This window comes from Abrus precatorius, unplaced genomic scaffold, assembly GCF_003935025.1.
Source record: "Abrus precatorius isolate BTA unplaced genomic scaffold, Abrus_2018 Scaffold9, whole genome shotgun sequence".
NCBI classification, from domain to species: Eukaryota; Viridiplantae; Streptophyta; class Magnoliopsida; order Fabales; family Fabaceae; genus Abrus; species Abrus precatorius.
The window spans coordinates 34,355,620-34,382,097 of NW_020874439.1; the positions used below are offsets into that span (position 1 = coordinate 34,355,620).

At 27.8% G+C, this 26,478-nt stretch overlaps 2 protein-coding genes across 2 annotated transcripts; one reads left to right on the forward strand and one right to left on the reverse strand.

Moving 5' to 3' along the window:
- Nucleotides 1–7,518: 7,518 nt before the first annotated feature.
- On the forward strand, nucleotides 7,519–9,019 carry LOC113849633 (FCS-Like Zinc finger 7-like). Its single transcript, XM_027479669.1, has 2 exons — nucleotides 7,519–8,258; nucleotides 8,583–9,019. Exons 1-2 carry the CDS (start codon nucleotides 7,867–7,869, stop codon nucleotides 8,734–8,736), a joined length of 546 nt encoding a protein of 181 aa, XP_027335470.1. The 5' UTR covers nucleotides 7,519–7,866; the 3' UTR covers nucleotides 8,737–9,019.
- A 4,366-nt stretch (nucleotides 9,020–13,385) lies between these two features.
- LOC113851514 (inositol-3-phosphate synthase-like) lies at nucleotides 13,386–16,389 on the reverse strand. The gene is made up of 10 exons (XM_027482023.1): nucleotides 16,106–16,389; nucleotides 15,933–16,001; nucleotides 15,692–15,827; nucleotides 15,261–15,508; nucleotides 14,930–15,156; nucleotides 14,726–14,841; nucleotides 14,386–14,562; nucleotides 14,118–14,306; nucleotides 13,956–14,018; nucleotides 13,386–13,746 (listed from the first exon to the last, which is right to left on the reverse strand). Exons 1-10 carry the CDS (start codon nucleotides 16,291–16,293, stop codon nucleotides 13,627–13,629), a joined length of 1,533 nt encoding a protein of 510 aa, XP_027337824.1. The 5' UTR covers nucleotides 16,294–16,389; the 3' UTR covers nucleotides 13,386–13,626.
- Nucleotides 16,390–26,478: the final 10,089 nt, after the last annotated feature.

A 26,478-nucleotide genomic window follows, 5' to 3' on the forward strand; every position in this document is an offset into this window, starting at 1 on the left:
TATACACTATTCTTGAAATACACTCCTTAAACAAATGTAACCCTGCCTCTCCCAAAATGTAGAAAAAAATACTTTTTCTTGTTAAATAAATAATTATTATTTTAAAGCTTTAAACTTGAATTTAACTATCCAAATATAATAATTTTTTATTAAAATATATTTATTAAGATATAAAAGTAAATATTTTTTTTAATAAAAAAATATTATTATTAAAGGCTTAAATTCAACTCTAAATAGTTTTCTTATATAAAATCTGATGTTTGCATGTTATAAATGAAAATTGTAAGCAATAGGAAAACTTAATCTCTTTATTATAACTTGATTCGATTTGAGTTAGTTAAAGTAATTAATACAAATACAAAGGAGTTTCAAGAAAAGAAATATCATGTTTATATGCATCCGTCATCTATATATATATATATTCTATGTCCTCTATTTTTCGCGTTCCCTTTTTTCTTGGTGGAATATAGAGCAAGTGTTCATATAATCCAACCTATTAATGGATGCAGATAAGGACAATTATGAAATAGTTTAATATTTATTATAGAATTCCACTTTCAAATCAGTAACCCAATGGCATGGATTCTCTGAACTTTTCAGCCATTTACTCGTATATTCATGTGAAAGATGGTAAAGCAAACCAATAAGACAGGCTAAGAATTAATCCATGATGGGACAATGTATATAATGAATGATGACTAAGAACCAACTTCATTACACAATTAAAATTCTGCACCTATTTTATAGAACACAAAACGAGAAAAGGCAATATTCTCAGCCTAGTTAAAAGGAAACATTATACTCCACACTCATGTCTAGCATAATTCAAAAGCTAACGTGTAGGGCTTCATTTGTAGCTTGTTTGGAAGCATTGTGAAGTCATGTTTATGAGGAGCTATTCCTTTTCTTCTAAGGAGCTGCTTATGGTTTGGTATATTTAATTACTGTATTAATGTAGACAGATTTGAGAAGGACATTGAAGAAGTCCAAGTTAGGGAATTATATTGTTTTGTTGGTATCCCCATACAAAAATATAAAGAATTGCATGACTCCAATAAACTGATCAACCATTCAAAAAATGAAGAATAAAAATTGTGAGATAAGGATGGATCACCTATTAGAAAAGAACACCTGTAAATATAATTGACTGGAATGATATTGATGGGTCCATCTCATGACGACACCACATATCCTATCTTTGGTGCTAGCCTTGACAATAATTCAAATTTAATAATACTTTTCATCATCTTCTGTTCCCCCTTTTATATTAGAGTTAACCTAATAAGCAATGCACCCAATAATTGAGACTAATAGGCCAATAATTATTGCCGAATATGCAATCAAATATAATTTTCAAAAAATAATATTTTGATTTGGAAGGAAAGATTCTGAACATATTACATAACATACAGATTATTGTGATTGCTTTTAATTTAACCTACTTCATTTTTTTTAAGATACAAATTATATGGTTAGTAGAGTCTCAAAAGGCAGGTAAAATATTAAATATTTAGTTAAGGGTTGGGTTACTTGCTCAAATATAAATTAACAACATTATCTCCATGAAAAAAAATGAATGTTATCAATAAATAACTCGTTAAGAGAAATTCAAAGTCATGAAAAGAGCACATAATCTTATTTAAAACTCTAACTAATTTTCTTTAACCCATATTAGCACCAATTTTATATTAAATTGAAATGGAATAAATGTTAAATTAAAGTACATTCACACAATAACTTTAAAACTATATCATTTCTATTATCGACCTATCCATAGCTGACAAGCAAGAAGACCCTTTCAGTACCCATCCTCTGAGAATCAGCGTAACAATTAATACTTGTAAAGATATGTATTTTTACATAAGGAATTGTCGAATATTTGTTAATTTTAGTTACCTTTAGTAAACTTTTAAACATTTGTTATGAAACTAACAACTATAGAAAAAAAAAAAAAAGGATAATGGACCAAGAATTCATATTTAATTTGTTGATGGCAGTTTTTTTAACCCTTATTAAATTTTGATTTAAAACTGGTGTCTCTTCTCCCAATTATCTTATCAACTTAATATTATGAAAATTCATCAATTACATATTAAAGTTCAAAACTTACTGATTAGTTAAATTAATCATTTATTAAGATTTTAAGTAGCTTGGCTATAATAACTCAAACTTGCTAATATAAAAATTACTTTACGTTCATCAATTACATATTAAAGTTCAAAACTTACTGATTAGTTAAATTAATCATTTATTAAGATTTTAAGTAGCTTGGCTATAATAACTCAAACTTGCTAATATAAAAATTACTTTACATATATAAATATGATATAGTGCAGAACTCAAATTGATTAAAAAATTATCATTTTAAATTATTGTTTAGAAGACCTCTCACAAGCCAATAACATATGTCAGTAAAGGTATGTTTAGAGTTTAATTTTAAAACATATTTTATTTTTAATTAAGAGATTTATATAATATTTATAAAAGGAAATAAAGATTAATATGTTAAATTTATATATTAAAATTTTTAAAAAAATACATATAATTAAAAAATATATATTAAAATTTTTAAAAAACTTGTCTTTTTTCCTTTCTCTCTCCTGAACGTAGCTTAAAATAAAATGATATGAATTATTTTTGTTTAGCAAGAAACTTCCAATTTAAATTCTTTAAAATACAATTATATTCTCATCATAGTTTAACTAAAAATTTATAAATTTATGTTAAAATTTAGAAGAATAAAAATGTATTATTCATAATAATATTATTTAACTGCACTCAAATTAATCGAATACTCGATATTGTATTTAGATATGAGTGGTGTTATGGAATTAGGAGAATAAAAATCGCAACAACATATGTTTAAAAAAGAGTTGTATGATCGAGTTTTTGTATAATCGTTGAGTATTTAAAAAATTTCTATTGTATATATATACACAAAAAATATTATTTACAATAAAAAGAACATAAAAAATGAATAGTATGAAAAGAAATCATTTTGAATAAAGTATGAATGAGTAGATGGGAAGCATTGGGTAAATGTGTGAATTGTGGTTTGGTTGTGAGATGATTAAGCTTTGTTGTGTTGTTATAAGCCATTCCCTCAATGATTGCCATGTTGCTCGGAGCTCTATTTTGTCCTCATTCTTTGCTCACCACTCTTCATTCTTTGCCTACGTTCTTTTTCTCTTCCCACACCAACACCATCATCAATATTCATCATCAACCTCCTTTTTATCTATACAAAATTAACTCATCAACCTCTCTTCATGCCTCTACATCGTTCTTCACCACTTCACCCTGCCCCTTAAAAATTCTTTTTTCATATTGAAACATTTAACCCTGAATTAGGGATTGTTAATATCAATAACAATACAAATTTATTCAAGTTTTGTTTGAAAATTTAAAAATAAAAAAGAGGAAATAAAATGTTAAAAAATAGAAGAAAAAAAGAAAAAATAATTAAAATATTTTGATAAAGTTGTAAACAATTATGTCTTTAAATATTTTGATAGAGGACTGTATATATAAAAAAATATTTTATTAAAATAATAAGATTTATTGTAATATTATTATGCTTTAAAAGAATTAATCTACAACTACTAAACGAGAGATATTTTTTACACAAAAATAATAATAATAATAATGCTTAGGTTTCCTCTAATTATGATTGTGAAAAAAAGTGTATAGATTATTCGAATATTTTTAAAGTCAAGTTTTAAGACGATCAATTTTTTTAAGTTTAAAATAAATAAATGGTAAAACAGTGTCTCTTTATTTCCCTGAAGTGAACAACCTAGCCACCTTCAAATGTAGTTAAATTCTATCCAAACCATTTTTTTATTATTTTATTTTAGTGCATTGTTTTTAGAAGACAGTAATAAATTAACTAAAGGAAACGTCACAGTTCCAATATCTTAAAGCCCTCTCCTAAAAAAACCATGTACTTGAAATAGAATAGAAAATTAGAAAACATTCCCTCATTCAACTTCATTAAACAATAACTTCTTCTGTGAAAAAAATAATTTAAAACATATCTGAGATTAATCATTACCCAATAATTTATCCGGCAAAGGTATAATTAAAGTAAATGCATCTTCAATAGCAGTGCTTGAATATATACGGTGATTAATTTGAGGAATGAAAAAGAAAGAAAATGACTCATTATGTAAAATTCCTTAAAACTCTTGCTTGTTGCTATTACGTTGTATAAGAACTATGAATATGAAGATTGGAGGTAACCGCAGCCACTATCCAAAGGTTACAGTATATATAATAATCTCACGTTAACGCACCCTAATTATTATCTATTGGTTAATCCATTGCCGTGAAAATCTTCTTAAAGTTTAATCTTCTATCTTTCTCTTTCGCCTTTGGATGTTAATTTCACCTTTCTCCTCATTTTTAAATCACGATGCAGCGCTGTAAATGGTAATCGGGCATTTATCATTATTAACATGAATCTTTTCTTATTTTTATATATTATTCTATTTTAAAAGACACAAGTATGTGTGTCTATATATATATTACTAAGAATACAAAATAAATTTTAAAAGGTGTTTTATCTTGAAAATATCTTATTATGTTAATTTTGATTGAAGGAATTTGAGCATTAGTTAACAAATTAAGAAAAAAAAAACTTTTAATAAATAAGACATTTAAAATGAAAAAACAATAAATTTATATGATATGAAAGTTTAAAAGATATGTATCATAAAAAAATTACATAAACATGTGAGAAAAAAATATACATTAAAATTATTCCACTTTTAAAAGACTAAAATGTTAGTTCCTTTGTTGCACCTCTAATGATTAGCGCATTGGTTCGTAGAAAATAATACAGTGAAAGTAATATATTGTTCTCAACTAAGTTTTTGTTTATTAAGACAAAGTAATTGATTTTTGTTAAGATTGAGGGGACTCTAAATTTGATGAAAAAAAAATAGAAGTATGCAAAGAAACAAAACAATCAAATTAAAAAACAATAAACAAAGGAATTGACCCAAAAGTCATTAGAATTTACCAAATGTTCATATGATAAATTAACATCCATTCGTGATTTAAGATTAATTTCTATTAAAATAGCTCATATTCAGACTTTTGGTGATGAATCCTCTTAAACTCATAAGATTTGACTAATTCATTGATTCAAAATTCATGAGGATAAGGTTACGAAGACAAATAAATCAAAACACCACATATCTAGGTTCTATTCTTACATGACCAAGGAATTATATTATCAATAAATCATGAAACATACCTCAACAAATTTTTTTCAATTTCATGAGGGATTAAACAAACTAATGTATGATTAGTTACATCATACAGAGCATTAAGTACATGTTTATTATTAGTTAAACAATAAATATAAGCTTGAATCAGAATTAAGTCAATTATATCACTATCTCAAATGGGTACATCAAACTCTAATTAGAAGGATTCATAATTTCACCTAAAAAACCAAGAAACGAGAAGAAAAGGGATTTATTTAACCATCTTTGGAGAAATAGAAATGAATCTGCGAGAAATCTTTTAAAACCTGGTTCCTTCAAGCTCTAGTCTTTAGTGGCTCTTGGCCACTTGGATCTCTACTTATATCTTTTCTTTAGGTTTTTAAAACATAATTTCTATTCAAAGTAAAGATTACGTGGAAGAAAGCTAAAAGGGTGCCTAGGTATAAAGAAATGGCAGACCTAGACACACACGTGGTCGAGACAATTGTTTTGTCCTAAGATGGTTGGATACAGAGGTACAAGAAAATAGCATGATTGTTGACTAACTTTTCTTCTGAAATAGCTCATTCATGCATTCCACAAACTTTCAAAATGTAATTCTTTATTTTGTAAAAGAAAATAAGGAGATTTATTTATAAAAAAATGACTACAAACTGCTACAATTATACTAAACAATTCTAAACACCCACATACTAATATACTACCCGAAAAGATAGCAAAGAAGTACAAAATTTGAGGAAATTAAAATGATTATATAACTTAAATCTTACATTTCTTATGTATTTATCATTATTTTCTTTGATTTTATCTTTATAATAAAATAAAAAAAATCACTTCTTTATTTCACATCAGTTCTCTATATAATAAATATAAAATATAACTCATAAATCATAATATGTCTCGTTTTAATTTATTTATCAAACACTGTTATTATATAGAATGAATAGAAACTTGTTTTTATTAATTAATGTCTCTATGATATTAGTTAAGATAATAATAATAATTTTTTAACAAGATACGATAAAATTATATTAAAATTATAAAAAGGCATATTGATAATATTTTTATTTTAAATATTATTTAAATTTTATAATATATTCTAATAATATTTAATAATATTTTTAAAAAAATACGATTTTATAAGTAGAATCTAGATATTTGGCTCGATAAGAGTGGCGTATTAAGAGGGAATAGTCAAAGAGTCAATTTGATTGGAATGCCAATATCTCGATTTCATAGAACATCAACCTATGTCCAATCAAATTAATTTAACTTTCATTTTTCATGTTTATCAAAATTTAACTGAGTTTTAGGTATAGAAAGAAGCAAAACGTAAGTGTGATCCAACTGCATTAGTGTCACCGGCAAATCTTAAACAAGATCTAGGTGTAGAAGTGGAAGAAATTGTTAACTAAGTTCGTTTCAATGTTTTGTCACCCACCCCAAAATTTTTTATTATTAAATTTATTTAATATCATAAAATACCACTATTAATAGTTATAATATTTTTTGAAACAGTTATTAAATTTTAAAACAGTCACATAATTCATTTTTATTATTTATTTAAAATTTTAACTTAATATTATTATGCAACATTAAAAATTATTAATTATTAGAAAAATCAGCATTTTTTATTATGAGACTGTTTATAATTAATGATAGGGTAAAAAAACTATACTATCCGTGTAATTGAATTAAATTTATAATATTTTTAAAAAAATATCCATCATTGATTATCATATAACAAAAATCTTAACTCTTATAGCAATAAATTTAAAATTATACCTATCTTATATTTTAATTAATAAATAACGTAAATTTGTTTATATTAACAATATATTAAAATCAAACCTTTTGATTTAAAATATTAGAAAAAATTATAAATCTTTTAAAAATTATAAATCTTTCTACCTTTTATTCTTATAAATTATCTTAATTATCAAATGAAGAAAGTAATTAATATATTTTATATTTTCAATGTAATGATAAATAAATATTTTAATTTAATATTCACTTTATGAAGTAACAAAAATATTATTAAAAAATGAATCATTAGAAAGATATATCAAACTAAACATCACATCTTTTATTATATTTTCAGGATTCTTAATTAATTTAGTCAGGTTTCAAGGGTATTTTTTCCATAGAAGTTGGCAGGCAACATTAGATTATTACTTTATTGGCACTATCAGTAGTAAGACTAGAAACTAGTATATTCCTAACATATCTTATCATTTGGCAAATAAAGCTTATATATATTGGTAGTTTGGGAAACAAGTAGGATGCTAAAAAGCCTAAGACATCTCTCTCTCTCATTTTAGAGAAAGAAAATGCGTGACGTGGGCTATGTATTTATGAACTTGATGCCCGCAAGCAACGGCTCCGATTCATTGTGAGGGTTGACACGTCCGGTTTATCTTCCACGCCTCAGTTCCCACCTTTTCTCCTCAGTCACACACACTCTCACCCTTGTTGGCGTGAACTCAACTACAAACTCTCTCACGCACAGTTCTTTGTTTCGATTTTGGAGTGATGTTGCTATCTGCTATGTCTCCATGAACTATTGCTGACAAAAAACAAGAGAAGGAGAAGGAGGAGGAAGGGCAAGAACAACAACAACAAGAACAAGAACATGTTGCTTGGAAAGCGTCCTCGGCCACCGATTATGAAAAGAACAACGAGCATGAGTGGTGGTTTGGCCGTGGACACGCAAACAAGCAACGTTGAAGCCCATGACAATGAAGAAGTGATGTCTGATTCCCTTCTCCAGCAAGATCACGATGAGGGTAACATCAAAGATCCACACCATTTGTTGGTTCCTCACCACACCAAAAACGTTTTTGAGGCCGAAGGGTATGAATATGATGAGTGTTTCCTTTCCCCCACAACCATAACTAATCATCTTTACAGCCTTAACCAAACAAACAATAACCTTTCTCATGTCTTACACTCTTCTCACTTCCTTCGGACTTGTGGCCTCTGTAAGTGTCGTCTGGCACCTGGTCGAGACATCTATATGTATAGGTATGCGTGTATGTTATCAAGTGTTGCTTATTTATTTATTGTTTTGTTCTTTACAGTTATGTATTCAAGTTAATCAATTTTTTAACCTATGCAAAATGACCCGTAACAAAATATTAATAGATAATAATTTTTTATTAAATTGTATTGAATTGTGTAATATATATAACTTCTTATTTGGTATAATGTTGCATAGTTCAGAAAAATTGCTCTTTAATTCATCCTCTAGTTGTTAATTTCGTTGGGGTATTGCTTTGTTTCAATTAGACGGTGTTATTGATTAGTGTAATTTGGTTGTCCTGATTGAAATAAAATGATTGATTTCAGGGGGGACACGGCATTTTGTAGTTTGGAGTGTAGGGAGAAGCAGATGAAACAAGATCAGAGAAAAGAAAAATGGAAGGTGGCCTCTAACATGGAAGAGCACCGTGCATCCACCGCCAAGGCTTCCACTAAAAGCGAAACGGCTGCTTGTAATTGAAGGCTTGCATAGTTATAAAATGAATATATTTGAAGACAAAATTAAGAAACCAAAAGGGCAAGCTAACTCGTTGATCATGTGCACTTAGGACAAGCCTATCCCATATCTTCCTTTGTCCCTTTTATCGTGCTCCGTATATGGTTCTTAATTCCACACCTACGCTAGCGATTCTTATTGATATAATTCTGCAAAGAAAAAAAAATTGTGAAAAAGTGTGGTTGATGTATTGCGTATTGAACCTTCATCTTTGAATCTAAACTTTCCTATATGTCTATCTATATACGTTATCCCATGCCCTTTCCTTCATCTTTCTCTTTTATGCCTTCAAATATTTCACTGTGCATACTTGGGTTTTAATTACTCAACTGTTAAAAACAAAAACTACAATTAACGTATTCTGCTTCGTGAGATTCGCAAACGGAGGGCGAAGAGTATATTCTTATATATATAGTATCGTTGACTAAGTATACCTTTAATAACAAATTAAGGGCTTCCGTTTCTATGAAGCATATGTTCACAAGCAAATACTAGTATATCAATGCTACATCATGAAACTCTAAACATAATAAACAAATACAGTGAAAATAGAAGTAATAATAGAATTAGTCAAAATCTAATATGACTTGAGGTGACAAAATTCTCCAACCAAGAAATACAATATCAATATTACAAGCAACAACGCTGCTTTGTAGTTTATTTTTTCTGTAGTAAAAATTTGATTACCATATGTACCTGATATTGATGGAAGCGAACCTTTCCACCAAAACATTATGTTTAACGCCCTTTTATTATAGTAATAACTAATCTATTCATAATACGCCATTATCTTTTCAGTTGGAAAAATTATATATCATGCTTTTGCTTCCCCTCACTCTAAAACTCATACATCACTGATATATTAATTTATGAGCTTTATGACGTACTACGCTAACACCAGTCTAAACTTGTATCACTTCTACAAAGTGATAAGCGTAATGGAGAGGCAGTTGACAAAATTAAATGCAACAATACTAAAATAAATGTTGGACCCACGTTAAAATCGAAATATAAATGATATTTATATTATATTATCTATCATTATTTCTTTTCTTATTTTTCATCAAGTATATGCATCTAGTAAGTATATAATGATATTTTTCAATTCCTAAAAGCGATGGTAAAATGAGCCACCGAACAAAAAATAAGAATCTGAAAATTTAATTTATTTATTCCACTACTTTATCGCCCTTTCATTGAATGGTAGATCTGAGGGGCACGGAAGCATGCATATTCCTTTTTCCCTTGTTTTTTTCCTCTGAAAAAGTAATTTGAAAAATCAATTAGAGAAAGAAATTTTAGAATGAATGAAGGAGATTGATGGCACATCAACTCATCACCATTTAGAGATCCATGCGGGAACTTCGTTAGGTGATGCCATGTGCCACTCTCTTCCTCTTATGTCATGAAAATGCTTTTTTATTTTCTGACATAATTTCTCTCTTACCCGTGATGTTTTTATTTAGAGCCCTGAAATATGGACATTACGATTTGGAATCGCTGTGGTCCACCACCCCAAAATCCATCTTCAAATAGTTAATATTTCTTCTTTGCTATTCCTAATGGTTCCACTCTCACCGATGTAAAGTACTAGTATTATAGACCATAGTCTAAAAACTGTTCAGGGACCCATATTCAAGCACTTTAGTGTGTTTAGTTAAATGGAAAAGAAATTAATGCAATACTTGACGGAGATGGCAATTGTAGATACCCCTTGAAGCCTAATGGAATTGAATTCATGTTGGGCATGAAGGTTTGTTTAACATTGAAATTTTAGAATAGGACAAGATGTCTCCAATTATCATTATAACTGAAACGGACTAAATTGGGGTGTTGTGGTGAAAGCCATGGTAGTGGGGACATAAGGGGTCCTTTCCAACACAAATAAAGTCACAGCTCTTTTTGTCACAATGGGACCGCTTATTCTCACTTTAATTGGTCATTTTTTCTATGACTCTATAATATATAGCTCCGTTGGTCCCCCCAAACGGGCTTTGTTCATTGACATGATGGAGTTTAGCTGCATCAATAATGCATTGCTGGTACTTAATGCTGATATATGCAATCACTAATTCTTTGTATTTTCCCTCCAAAGTGAAAAAATAAAACATGGCAACAAAGCAAAAGGTGTGACTGTGAAACGCACTAGATGTGGTAATAAATTTAGTTCATCAATTTTGAGTTCACTTTTTTGAAGGCCCACACAACAAGAAGATACCTAGTTCAAAAACCCCATGATCTGATTTTAAACTGCGGTCCAATCATCTGATGCTGGAATCACAGACATAATCTCATAATACTTGGGCAGATGTAGATAGCAAGATCTGAGATTTCAACATTTGTTCAGATCCTCTTTGGACCGTTTCTTGATCCCTCTGTCTTTATCCTATCTTCTAATATTACAAGGTGAAATAAGATTTTATGAGAATCCAATTCAGATTTCCCACTTATCAGATTCAAGTGCAAAAGGAAAACTTTGGGCCAATTGTTTTATGCAAGTGATTAACACTAACAATTTTGAAGCTTTATTGATGGGAATACTGAATACACGGTCATCTCCTGAAAAGGTAACAGTTTTCAAGGTGCAATTGATATATTTAAAGAAGCTGTTAGTTCAATCGCACCCATTACTCAAGTCAAGTATCATTGCTAGTGTATTTATATAATTTAAGCTTTGATCATACATTGCATTTTTTACAAGGTTGTGGAGAGTGAGGTAAGAGTTAAAATATAAAGAAATGAAAGTGATTGACTAATAAAAGCGTATATCATGTCAATACTCATTGCTGATTTTCGTTCATCCTTACTATTTTTTCCTGTAACTTGTAATAAACAAAACCAATCCTTTTTCTGGTTTATAAAGGTGGCTGATGTCACCGCCATCTTATTATTTCATTAAAATAATGATACGATGCATACTTAGAGTACACGTCAATTTCTTATACTATCCGCTATCATCAAATTATTTGTTGATTATAGAAAATTATGTGTAATTAGTGTCTCACATTACTAGTATAAAATACAATATATTAATAGATTAATTTTTATTAAACAAAAATATATTAATGAAAATAAATCTAATATAGTGATAGTTTTTTTCTTCGTTTTTTTATAAGGAATTCAGATGCAAATAGATGAACCAGAGAAACAAAAGGAAAATCTTATGTCTAAATAACATATTGAGGGTAGGTTAACTTCCAGATTTCAAACAATATGATTCCATCTTAATTATGTTGATAAAAAAAAACAGAAAGCCATGAAATCTTGAGCTCCAAAGCAACAAGTATAATGTAATTATTTTAAAGCTGAATTTGAAAATTGAGGTACCCATAAGGGAAGTTTGTGAAAGGAAACTTTTAACCAACGTACGTTGTAAACGAAATATAAATTAAACAAAGGCTTAAGAGAGAAAAATATTTCTTTAATTTACAATAATGATCTGTTTTCACTATTAATTTGTCAATGAAAAGCAAATTAAATTGAGTGAACTTTTTTATGCAGTCATTTTCCCTAATTTAAATCATTTTCAGAAAATTGATATTATTATTCCGTAAATAAAACATGGATGTAAATGTTTGGACTAGTTCATATGATGGTGAACTGATGACGAAGACTTGGATCCATAGGGTTGGATGCCTTAGGACGAAATCTAGGGACCTGCTAATATTTTGGACTTGTTATGTAATTTTGTAAAGTCCATTTTCTTAGAGGGCCCACAAACACAAGTCCAAAGATGCCTTAAACTTGTTTCGCTTTTAGTAAGAAGATACGACTTGTAGAGAACCCATTATTGTCCATCACTATCCATCACAAATGGAGTAGAGCCAGCCAAAAATATGAAGAATGAAATTTTGAGAAGATGTCCATGTAAATGGGCCACTTGTCATGGACAAATTGTGGACTGGTTCGCGGTAGAAGGAACAAATGAATTATGGATCATTTATTTATGACCCAAGTTCGTATGTTTTTGGATTTGTTACGGTAATGAATAGTGATGTTGAAACCAGGGGAAGAGCAACAATGGTGTCTTGAATTATTATTGATTGTCGGTGCAACGTGGCTCATTTCACTATAGTCTTTTTAGCGGTAGCTCTCGTATGGCAGATTGCGATATTGTTGTTTCTTCTATTTTTGCCGAAAGAAAATATTTTGTAGATCTTGAGAGAGAAACAAAGAGAAAGAAAGGAATGATAGATTTGAAATTTGATAAATGATATAAATGTACCATAAGAAAGAAACAGAAAGACATGAGAAATGTCAAATTAAGTATTAGCAATGCGAGGGGTTTATAAATTAAATTAAAGTAAATATTAAATGAAAATGTTTATGTATTACTACGTTAAAACATAAAATATATTAAATACTTCGTTCAAGGTTTATAGGAATAAAAATAGGAGGATTTAGAATTATTCATCGCCAATTTAACTGAAAAACCAGTCATCCCTATATTCGCAGCATGCTTAGAGGATGAAGTTGTAATCTCTGATGTCAAATTTTAGCACCGAAAATTGCGGCTGCAATATTTCAAAATGATTGCAGGCTTTATGCCTAGAATGAAGTTGAAATCTCTTTAGTTTAAATGAAGGTGTGCTGTTTAAACGTTATACCATGTAAATTATATTGGGTATTGCCTCTGAAAATTACTAAAAAATGGAGAAGTATAAAAAGCATCAAATGAGGATGAAATCCACAAATTTATACATTCATGTGCCAAGAAAACAAAACATGCCCTGCTCTTTAAGCACTTAGGAGCAGAGCAATCAAAAGATTACACTTGCGAGAACATCAACTAACATATTATTAACAGAAAAACATTCAGCTAGATTACTCCAACTATATGATCTATCCATTGCTTCACTTGTACTCGAGAATCATGTTATTCTCCGGTGCCAATCCAACACAAGCTCTCATGATGTTTTCCAGCATTGCCCGTTGCTTTGACAATGCATTCACCACTGGTGTACCCGGTGGGACCTGTGAGAATGATCTCATGAGTCACCTTCCCAACTTGATAAAAAATGGATCAAATAGAAAGGGAAATTCACTGAACAATAATGATTTAACAATCACAATTAAAGCAATAGTACTTCAATAATACACTTCAGCAGATATGTTTCTTGAAACTATATGAAAATAAGCAAGTTTATATGTGCTCAACATTGAATAAGATAGATTGAACTCACCAAAGGAGCCTTGGTCAGATAACTAAGGATGGTAGCAACCGGATGGAATGAGTGAAACTTTCCCTGCATGAACCACCACAACATAGTGACCTCAGCAGGGTGAAAAACAAACAATGACTAGTGCAATCAAGCACTGAAACCATTATGCAATTGCATACAGACCTCAGTTTCAGCTTTAAACTCGATTCGAGTGCTAAGCTCAGCAAGAAGGACCAAGTCCAAGATGATTGGAGCAGCTAATAGGGAATCCTCGCATGTGTTGTGCAAAACGATTGTGTTCTTCCCACCCATGAATATCTCTGAAGTGTACTCATCCATGGCTCTCTTGCTATCCCCCACATAAGGAACATACTGCAAAGGCAACAAAGCAGATACAATAAAGACCTTACAAGAGAAAGAAATAGAGTGAAGAGGGTGAAATGGATTTTACCTTAATAACAACGACATGGTCTGGATGTTCACCAGGCTCATAAAGAATGGCATTGCTGTTGACCATGTCATCAACAACGTTGCTCTTGGAGATTTCCTTGGAGCGGAAGGTTTGTGGGGCTGAGAGGTTCATTCCATCATTGTTTCCCAAATGGTTGTAACTCACAATTGATGTTGGCTGTCGATCATCAACAAGACACTTAAAAAATCAATTTGTTTCTCCTCTTTTTTATCCAATTAAAATTAGCACAATGCATTAATTATAAACATGCAAACAAAAGGATAGGATGTCCAACAAAAAGTAACACATATGATATGACATTAACTTTAAAACAAAGTACCTTAATACCAGCCCCCACAAGGAAATCCACCAGCACAGATTTCATTTTGGTCTGGCCACTCTTGAAGTCATCTCCACCAATCAAACTGTTCCTCTTGATGGCAAGATCAATCAGCCCTGGTGGCAACACATTAAAGTCAATAAATTTGCATAAAAATAAATAAAGGAAAGAGAAGGGAGAGATTAGGGGAGGCACGAAACAAACCTGGAACAAAAGTGTTCTGAGGGCTTCCATTGATGAAAGGAACATTTTCCATAACACAAGCAATGGCATACAAAGTGGAGGGAGAAATCTCGGCCTCATTTCTGTCTACAGCAGCCAAGAGGTTTTCCATGGTGTCATTAAGTCCGACAACCAAATTACTATACCTCTCTGTGTTGGCAGTCCACAGAACAACAACCTTGTCCACTTTGGTGGTTTCCTTAAACTTCCTGAATTCGTGTCAACATAAGAAAGACTCAGCAAATTAGAACCTGAATATGGCACATGTATATACATATAAGCCTTTAATAATAGAAGCAACTACAGGACATACTTAATATCTTTGATGATTTGTTGAACTTGCTCTATCTTTGTTCCCTTGATAACGTTGTTGGCACGGTCTCCTTGGTTGGCAGCAATGAAATCCGGGTCATAGATTCCAGGGAGCGGAACCATGGATTCCATGTAAGGCCTCAACTGCTTCTGCAAATCGATGTCAAACACCCTGGCCCTACCCATGGCATCAGCCAGGTTCATGTTACTGATATCCCATCCCCCAAACACAATGTCGTCAGGATTGACCTGCCAACAAATTTCAACACTATAAGGTCCAGCTTCTCACCTCACATATTCAAGTACCAACAATATTGTTTCAAAATCATCAATTAATACCGTAGTCCAACAAAATTAATTAATCAATTAAATGAAGAGGGCGTTGAGAAAGGGTAACTAAAAAATGAATTAACGAATCAAATGCAACAATACCATTGGAAGCAGGCTCTTGAATGGGGCATAAATTTCCTCTCCTTGGAAAGACCCCACTCGAATAGCAGAGGCTTGAGTGAGAGAACCAAAGTAATTGGCTTGTTGAATTTTGTCCTTTGTTGCCCATGAAATGCCCCTGAGAATCACAAAACGCAAAATGACCCATAATTGTTAGCATGTATGTCTCTCAGATTCCTTCACATATACATCAAAAGAGAGTGAGTAAGAAATAGAAACTAACTCTCGATTAGCAATAACACCACCGGTGAGGGTTGAGCCGTTGTTGCCACCCCATCCCACAAGCATTACCCTGATAATTAACCAACAAAAAAACAAATCAGAAAATGTAAAAATGTAAACTTTTGATTTTGAATGAAATTGAAAAAGAAAAAGGAGAATGGTTTTGGAGCTAACCCCAATTTGGGCACATGGGTATTGGTTTTGAATTCGTATTTAACAGTTTTGGGTTTTACAATCCACTGATAAGTGCCATTCCTGTTCTCGTGAACAAGTTCAGTGGTTTCATAGTTGTACACAGACTGAATCTCAGATTCGGTGTACTTAACATTAGGACTCTCGACCTTAAAATTCTCGATAAACATTTTTCCAAATGAAATGAAACAAACTACGACAAACGAATAGAGAAGAAAGGAGTGATTGCTTCTGTCCCTCTCTTCTTCTCTCAAAGGAATTGTTAGGTGCCCTTCATGGATGGCGGAACCATTCCTATATATAGAGCAACCCGTGACAGCGCCTATGCACGTGTCACAATTTGATTGGGTTTCATATATTATTGTCATTATTTAATTCGATAATTCTAAAATTGCTTAATTTCAAGGGCCAATACTCCCTCTTCTTCTTCCTTCTCAATCTCAATACTCAAATAGCAAAAACTCGTTTCGGGATGCGCTAATCAATTTGGTTCATCTGTTGCTTGTTTACCATCTTTCAGTTTACACTTGTTTCTATTTTTCTTTCAGGATCACAACATGCCACTGCATCCTTTCAAGAAAAAACAAATCTCATTCACATGTTATTAAGCTACCGTTTATTTTCATTCTGTTCTTGTTTTTACTTTTATTTTTATTATAAAGTTGTTATTTTATTTTTAAAAAATATATTTAAATAAAAATATTAACAACATATTTTTATTTATTGATTAAAATTTATTAAATAATATAAGTAATTATTATTCGTTTTATTATTAATTTAATTTTTTTATAATTTTATATTTTTTTAATAATTTGTTGGCTATAAATTAAGAATGAATTAAAAATTTATACTATCAAATATATTTTTAGCATTTTTCTTGGTGTAAATTTTTTAAGATAGAAAATAAAAGAAAAGAAAAGATAATAATTTATAATTTAAAATTAAACAATTTTTAAATAAAATTATATTTTTGATAATTGTAATAAAATATACTTGTATGAAAAAAAAAATTGACTCGTTCAATAATTAAATTTGTTTGTATACGATTTCCGTTATATGTTCAACGTGTACCCATAAAATTTGTGATTAATTGTTATAATATCAGATAAGTTGTTATATTACTAAATAATTAAAATTGTTATATTAAAATAATAATTACACAATAAAATTATCATAAATTTAAAATATATATAAATTAATTTAAGTCGTACATCTAAATTTTGACTTGTCTAATTTTATTTATTAATGTGTATTAGTTTGTGGCTTATGTAAATTTTGTACCCGCAGTTTATATTACGATGTTAGTCATTTGACTCATTTCTTAAATTTGAATTTTGTAAAATAAAACACAAGATATGTTTTATCTTTTTAAATAAATTTATTTTATTAAATTAATAATATCTCGAAATAACTTTTAAAAATTAAAATTTAAAGTTAAACAATTTCTTACTTCATTACAAAAAATAATTTTTATATTTAATCCAAAAATGGAAATTACAAAACAATAATAATGTAAATAAAAATGTTATTGCACTTTTAAAATTATTATAGATAGAGTATCTTTTTCATTAGAAGTTGAAAATATTAATGATAAAAAAATAACTCTATTGTCTTTGTTATGAGTATAATAAAAAAGATTTCAAATTTCGTAAACGTTGAGTTAACTTTCAAAATCATCTTAACAAAATTATTTGCAATTGACATGTTTATAAATATGCTTTGAAATAATTATACAAAAAAAAGTTTACAAGTAAATTAGTTCAATTAAGCTTAAGTCAAATTTGTATATAAACTCTAATAGAAGCAAGAATTGACGTGAAACATTTATTATAATTTGATGCTTTTAATGTAATAAATTTTTTAATGAAAAAGATTTTGTGATCTAAAATGAATGCTATGAATTGAAATGAATATTAAAATTGAAAAGCAATAAGAAGTATGGAAGTAATGTACGAGGATGGTGAAGTGATTGGTGGCAAAAGATGGAGATGCCAAGTGTGGGAAAGGAAGAGACTCGAACGTTGAATGGGACCAAGCAATAAGCGAGCGTGACTCGTGACTGCACTCTGTTCGTGAACCTGATTCAGGAAATTTCGCTGAGTTCTCGAATCTTGACCACGCTCCAATCCCTGTCGCGTGTGTGCACGCATAACTTTTGTTCGTTATTCAAGACCTGACAAGTGTCCAACATCGACACGTGGTGCAATTATAATGAAGCCGTGAAGGTGACTCGGCGAGAGAAACGGCGAGGGTGAAATTTACAACGCCAAGTAGGACCGTCGTAGGACACTTTAAATTCCATATTTGTTACTCATTTAAAATTAATAATTAATCTTTTAAATAGTTCAGAGACCCTTTAATTTTATAAATTATTTTTTTATTTTTAATAGAAAATATCATCTTAGTTTTTTTATTTTAAAAAAAACTTTGTAGAAGAAATGAAAAAATATGAATATTTTACAAAGGCATTAAAAAAATTTTCCCTTTATAAAAAAATACTATTAATATTTTACCATTATAAGTTTTAATACAATCTTACGTTTTATTCGACACTTTTTATTTATTAATTCTTTTAACCATTATTTTAGACTACTTATTGACAAGGTTTAAAAACAAATATTAATATGTTTTTAATGTTAAATTTAAAAAATTAAAATGTAAAATTTTGTGAAAATATTTACTACATACAAATATAAATGAATAATAAAAATGTATCACTTTTAAATACTTAAAATTAATAGAAAAACAGCGTAATCAAAATTATAAAAAATTACTCTCTTTAGTTAATATTAAGGATAATATTAACTATTTTCTTTTTAGTTGTATCCTTATCTATATTCAACTTGTAATATTTGATATATTCACTGTAGATGAGAAAAATAGCAACAAAAGCCTTATTAGGAAGCTCAAAATAATTTTAATGTAAATAATAATATTAATCATAAAATTTTTATTTCTTCTCTTCATAATCATTAATTTGGTAAAGACCAAAAATTAACGCGGTAACAATTCAAATCTTTACATTATTATGATCAAACAATTCAATTAAAGGTTAATACATAAATTTTATATTAAAAATTACAATATATATTTAATAAAAAAATATTACTATTGTAATTCACCTCTCATCAATTTAACATAGAATTTAACAGTAAGAATGTAATAAACTTGACCTAAATTCTTCTCTATTTGTTTTTTAAATATTTTTTAAAATAATAGTTATTTTAATAATTCCAAGGTAAACTTATTGTTTCAAAGTTATTCTTATTTTATCTTTTTATTTATTTATTATATAAAAAATATATAATAAATATAATAAAAGATTATATGATACTTTTGATAAAAAAAAAAAAGTTAATTGAATATATCTCTTAATTCTTGTAGGAGTACTGTTTACTACATTAACACACATGTTAAAAAACTAATCTTTAATCATTAGTTCCTCAGTGAAAGGTTTCCGATTGATATGCGTCGGATCCAGCAAAGCAAATCAAAAGAGGTGAATGAATTAGCTGGCACTCCTCAATTCTGAACACTTTTCTATGAAAAGGTAAAGGCAATCTCGATCGCCTTTTTTTTTAATATAAAAAATAATAATAATTTAAGAATAAAAGTTACATAATTTTTATACTTTTTAATAAAAATTAATTAATAAAAAAAATTTGTTAAAGAATATGTTATCAGTTTTCTTTTTATAATAATCATTATAATTATAATAAAAGGCAAGTGCAATTTTATCTTTTTTTAGTTCTAATTCTCTTAAAGTAGATATCAAATATATGTAAAAGAAAATGGAACTCGAAACACAGTTCATGTTGCACCTCTTTGGGAATTTCCTTTCACAGGAATCAACAGTTTATTGGAGTATCGTGAGAACAAAGGCCACAATAAATGCAACAACATAAAGTCTCAACTTAATTATCACTTCAAAATTTCATGGCAAAAAATAAGATTCACTGTTAGCAAGTGCCGATTCTATTTGAATTGCATGGCAAATTATTGTCGTGTTAGTTAATTAATTCAAGCAGTGTAAGATAAGGTAGATAGAAATGTGAGAAACATTGTATTATAGGAAGAGATCAGTAGCAGTGGCCAATTAATTGGGGGTTAAAAGGAGTAATAAAGGCAAAGTGGTTTTGGGATGGCAATGGGTACGGTACTATAGTACCTATTCTCGTACTCGCATTTTAAAAAAAATACCTGTACTTGGTCCCATACCGGCGTAGATATGAACATTAATTCTCGTACTTATACTCTCTGGGTACCTGCATACCCATCTTGTATCTATTACCCTGCTCTTGTTTGAGAAAAAAATATTTATAAAGAAAAATATGTTTATATAACTTTACATAAGTAGCATAATAATACAAAAATTTAATATGTAGTTACCGAACAAGTTACAAACATAGATAAAAAATAAATATTCAAATATCATAAATGTTAAATGTATCTTAATATAATAATTTTTTAAACTAAAATTGTTAGAAACAATAAGCGAAACTAAATATACAAGTTATGGTTGTCATTTTGTATGGGATTACTTGGTGACTTCTTGTGACGACATTGACAACTAACTCTAATAAATAATTTTATAGTTGTTAGGTTTTAATAAACAGACATTGAGAATAATAATAGAGTTAGAGTATGAGAAATTTAATACTAACAACAGAAAGTAGATACATAAAATATTTTTTTAACTTTTAAATTTGAAATTATAAAAAAAAATAATAAATTTAATTAAAATAATATAATATAATTAATATATATATATATATATATATATATATATATTAATACTAGTATTTTTAACTTATATATTATACGAAAGTATTTTATCAAAAATATAAATTTTTGAAAAATAATTTTAATGAATTAAATATTTATAATGTATATAAATTTAAAAAAAAAGAATTTGAATAAAAGATAAATAGTTATAATAAAACTTTATAATAAAGAAATATATGTGTATATTAAAAAAATATATACTTTTTTATCTAAAAAATTAACAATAATTTTTTATATTTATATTTTTCAAAAACTTCTTTGAACGTGAATAAATAGTAAGAATAATATTATTTAGATTCAATAGATTATAGTTGTGCTTGTAATACATATGTTGCATAGAAAAATATTATTTTAAATTAAAATATAAAAAATAAAATTTAAATATTATTAATAAATAATAAAGTTTACGGTAATAGTAGGTGATTGTAAAATTTATAAAGTATTTATAATATATTTTTATTTATCATTCACTTTATGATTTAAACATCAATATAATTTTATTAACAAAAATATTTATGTAAAAAATATTTTATGTGTGTCATATATACATAATATTTTAAAAAAAGTCAATCTCATATTAACTATGTAATAATTAAATGATTAAAAATAGTAAATAAATTTTTCTATTAAAAATATAAACTAAAATAAAATTTTTGGTTTACTTTATTATTAAATATATTTTTATACTAATCCTATATAACTTTATATAAGTAATATAATAATACAAAAATTTAATACATAATTATAGAATAAAATTAAAATGTATATATATATATATATAAATGCGGGTATGAGGTGGGGTGGGTATTTAGATACTCATACCCGCACTCATCTCCATTAAAATTTATAAATTTTTAGCCACATCTATACTCGTACCCATATAATGAATAAATATCTTATGTGAATAAATTTTACCAGTGTCTATCAAATATTTTATCCATCGCCATCAATATTCTCATATAAGCATGCGACGGTACTTAAAATTTGGAATAAAGACAATGGGTTATAAGTTTAGGTGTTCATTGGGGCCTAAAAGTGTCAGAATCATGTGACATCCTTCGGACTAAGCTATGACTAGATAACGCTTTTGTGGTTTGTGTCTGTTGGATGGTTAAGCACACTGAATAAGAAAGAGCCATTGTACAATCAAGTGAGCAAGAGCAATCCAGTTTGGATAGATTTTAACAATTATCTTAATTATTTTTTTATTAGATAACATTTTGATATTTATTAATTAAATTAAAAATATATATCTGAATTAATTATAAAACAATTTTATAGTTTAATTGTTTATTTAAAAATAACATTAAAATCAAATTAAATTAATCTTTTGCGATTTAAATTGAATTCATTCTTTATTTTTGTCTTATTATTTTTTAAAAGATAACATTTTAATATTTATTTATTAAATAAATAAATTTTATTTATCTTAATGTTTGATGCTTATTTAGTAGTTTTTTTTATTAAGAGATATTTTTATTAATAAAAACTACACATATATATTTCTGAAAATATGTTAACAATTTTATAATAATATCATAACTTGATTTGAAATTCTGGTCATAAGATAAAATAAATTTATTTTTTTAAGAAACACAAACACGTTCAATAAAATATTGTGAGTTAATGTTGAATAGACTATAAAAAATAATATAAATGTAGTATATTTATTATTTGATTTGATTTTGCATATAAAAATGAAAATTAAAATTTCATAATTTTTTTAAAAAAATTATTTATTTTGTTAATTTTGTTAGATAATTGAAAGGTTTGAATGGATTTAAATAGGTTATTAAGAGTTAAAAAAATTATTTATTTTGTTAATTTTGTTAGATAATTGAAAGGTTTGAATGGATTTAAATAGGTTATTAAGAGTCCTTACATCTTACAAGTAGCCGTCCTCATCCGAAAAGTTTATTTATAGGAATCAAATTAAAATTGGCTTTTGCGTAATATAAAAAATGCAAATAATGTATGTTACTTTTCAATAAGTGGTCCTTTGCTTATCTATATTTGACCTTTTCTTTTTTAAAGCAGTGTTTATACCGTACATCTAATTTTTTTAGTATTGAAATATATTTTTTAAATTATTTTATGTATACAAAATTTTAAATAATACTGATATAATATAAAATAATTATAAAAATTGTTTTAACACTAAAAATTATTTGATATCTAATACAGACATGTTAAAATAAGATTTCTAAAAGTTAAAATATGCATTATCTTGCATATCAGAAAAAATATTTTTAAAGTAATTATTCTAAAATTTAAATCTTTAACATCACAAATAAAATCTATCTGGGATTATATTACATTTTCATTGAAATTAATTATAGTTAAATGATTTAGACTTATCTCAAATTGAGTTTTTAATTTTATAACTAATAATATACATGCATAGCGTATCAAATTAAGTAAAATAATATATTTAATATTATTTTATCAAAAAATGTTTTTATCAATAACTTACAGGAAAGTAATTTACTTATCAATTTTATTATTAAACATGAAAATTAATTAATAGAAATAGTTCTAACTTATTTTGTGGTATTGAATTTGAGTTTTGTCGCTGCGGTTGTATTAATTGATTATTGTCTTTTGATCTATACCAAAATAAAATATAATAATTTTAGTTAATTAATTAATAATACTGTTTTATTTTTAATATATGGTATCAAATTAAAATCTTTTTAAATGCAATAACGTGAAATATTTGGATGAAAAAATTTATCTTTTCAATTGTAGAGTAACTTGCTATTGCCTCTGATCTTGACCAATAAATTTGAAAGCAACCTGAAAGCATGTCATCCATGTAACCGAGAATCACATGCCTTGATCGTCCACTTTTAATTTGACCAATTCAAATTAATAAGAGATGGGACAAGTAGAAAGATGCTGAAAATTACAAAATCTGTTCAACGTGGATAGAAAATTTTAATGTAATGTGACAAGACAAACAAGGAAAATAAAATTAGCGAATTTGACATGATGTTTATGGTTTAACGCCCTCAGTGTCCGCAAGCTGCTCCAATTCGTAGAACCTTAACTTCACAATCCCAACCACATCAATGCAACTCAAATTTCGATAACGTTCTTTTGGAATTACATTCTTTTGCTAAATCTGGCATCTCCATAACCATAAACATATCCTATTTCTTTCGTTTCCCTCGCACGCAATTTGCAATTTAAGTGTGTGTGTGTGAAATTAATTCCTAAATTTGAACCTTTTTTCATTTTATTTTTATCGTTACATTTTCACAAATTTTAATTTTATCATGGGAATCTTTTAATATATTACATTAATAAAGCTCAAATATAATCACCGTTCTAATATTTAACCTTTATTTCCCCTTTCTTGTGAATTTCTTTCTCATCATCTTCATACATTTTCATGAATAACAAAGTGGTAAGATTTCTTCATTGTTTCGCAATGGAGTGGAGAATGGCTTTTGCTCAACTAATCTCACTTAGCACCTCTCACGATAATTATACTCTGTTAATTTTACTTTAGATTTCCAGTAATAGTAATTTTACATGTTAGTGTTTGAGACTAGTATATGAAATTCAGTCCAATAATAAGGGGAAGGTGAATGAATAATCAACAATGACAAAGAAAATTTATTAAACAATATTTCTATGATCCATATTCTTAAAAAATATATATCATACAAATCATGATCTAATTAGTTACAAATATAGTTAAATCAGAACTAAATAATATTTCTATAATTTAACTCTTAGCAAACTAAATAACATTCAAATTTCTGTCTGATTATTTACATCTGCAAATACAGATAAATTTGTAAAAACATAAATCATAACAAAATATAAAAAGTCAACAATTTTTTCATATTTTTTAATCTTAGCAAACTCTATATCGTACAAATCACTCCCTACTTAGCTACAAAAATAATAAAATATAAAATTTATCAATGTGAGGATTTATTTTATTTTCAACAACTGAATTTTTAAATTTTTTAATACTTTCTTAACTAAAAACTATTGTCATTAAACTACTGTATAATTAAATCTTATTTGGGTGGGGAGGGGAGAATGACTTCATTTAGTCACGAGAGTTTGCCTTTACGGTTTACAAACACTCAAACACATGTATAGGTAACATATAAATCTGGATAATTTAATCTTAATTAATATTAATGGTAAAGATTAAAACAAACAGTCTATTTTTTAAAAAAAATTATGTAACTTTTAAAATTAATAATTTGACTTTAATTACTTTTTAATTTCAATTATTCATATAAATGTACGATTCTTATTCACTTACTTAGATATGTCTCACACGTACATAAATATTTAATTTATTAAAAAATGATACGCATGATTAACATGCTATAGCGATAGAATTTTATTGTTGGAAAGTTTCATATATAACTTGTAAGTTAATTCAAACTGAAAATTACATTGAATATAGATGAAAACTATCAAAAAAAGAAAATGTGCATTAACTGAGACCTACAAGAATTGAGAGATCCGAGCAAAACTCGAGTCTAATCCAACTCAGCAATATAATAACAACATATTAATACAATTTTTTTGAAGACATCTGAAGATTTTCGTTATATTATAATTTTAAAATTTAAAAACGTAATTTAATAATGACAGCATTGATAAATTGATAAAGTGACATGGTTGGTTCTAAACTGGAGTGAAAATTTAGGGAAAAATGGTGCATGAACTCTCTTAGATGTGAAAAGGATTGATTCAGGAGTTGTGAACATGTTTATGGTAAAAATATATAATAGTGGAACGGTATTTTAACTATTATAAAACCTTGCCGAAAACATAAATAGCTTTGACCTATTCGAACAAAAGAGGATTCGAGATTGCAACACGCATATTTGTATTTTATTTTATTTTATTGAAATACCAACAAAAGTTTATTTAAAATAATGGGAGTGATCGTGTCCACCACAAAGTTTATTTGTGATGGATGCACTTTGATGCTTTTTCTTCTTTTTTCCCACTTGCCTACGTAAACACAGTTTCTGGCCGCAAATTAAAAAAGGGAAAAGCTTAAAGCTATTCTTACTTTCAGAAATAGCGTGTAAAGATCAACAATGGAGTTTCCGGCTACAAATAGAAGGCTGCGGTGTTTTCATTTACAATAATTTTTCTTGTCGCAGAATCAAATTTCTGGAAGATTTATGCTCATTTAGAATCATATAAGAAAAATATGGACTTAAATATATTTTATGATAAAGCTTGTATGATGTTTTTTAAGTGTTATTTATTTTGTTTATTGATTAATTTTTTTTTATATATTAATAAGGTGGCAAAGATTTGTTTCAATCCTTTCACAAACCCAAATAAATGTCAATTTTACATGCTCTGAAAATAATTCCCAGATAACAACCTTCTTTACCATAATGCTGCCCAAAAATCGCTTGAGATTGAGATTTAAGTTGTTAGGGTTATTATGCACTTGTGCGTATCAAATGAAGGATGCTAGTGATGAAGACATTTACGAGTAATATAGTAAATTCGTTACTAAAATTAGAGGTGAAATGAATCTTTCAAGTTATAAAATATTATATCAGTTTTTCCAA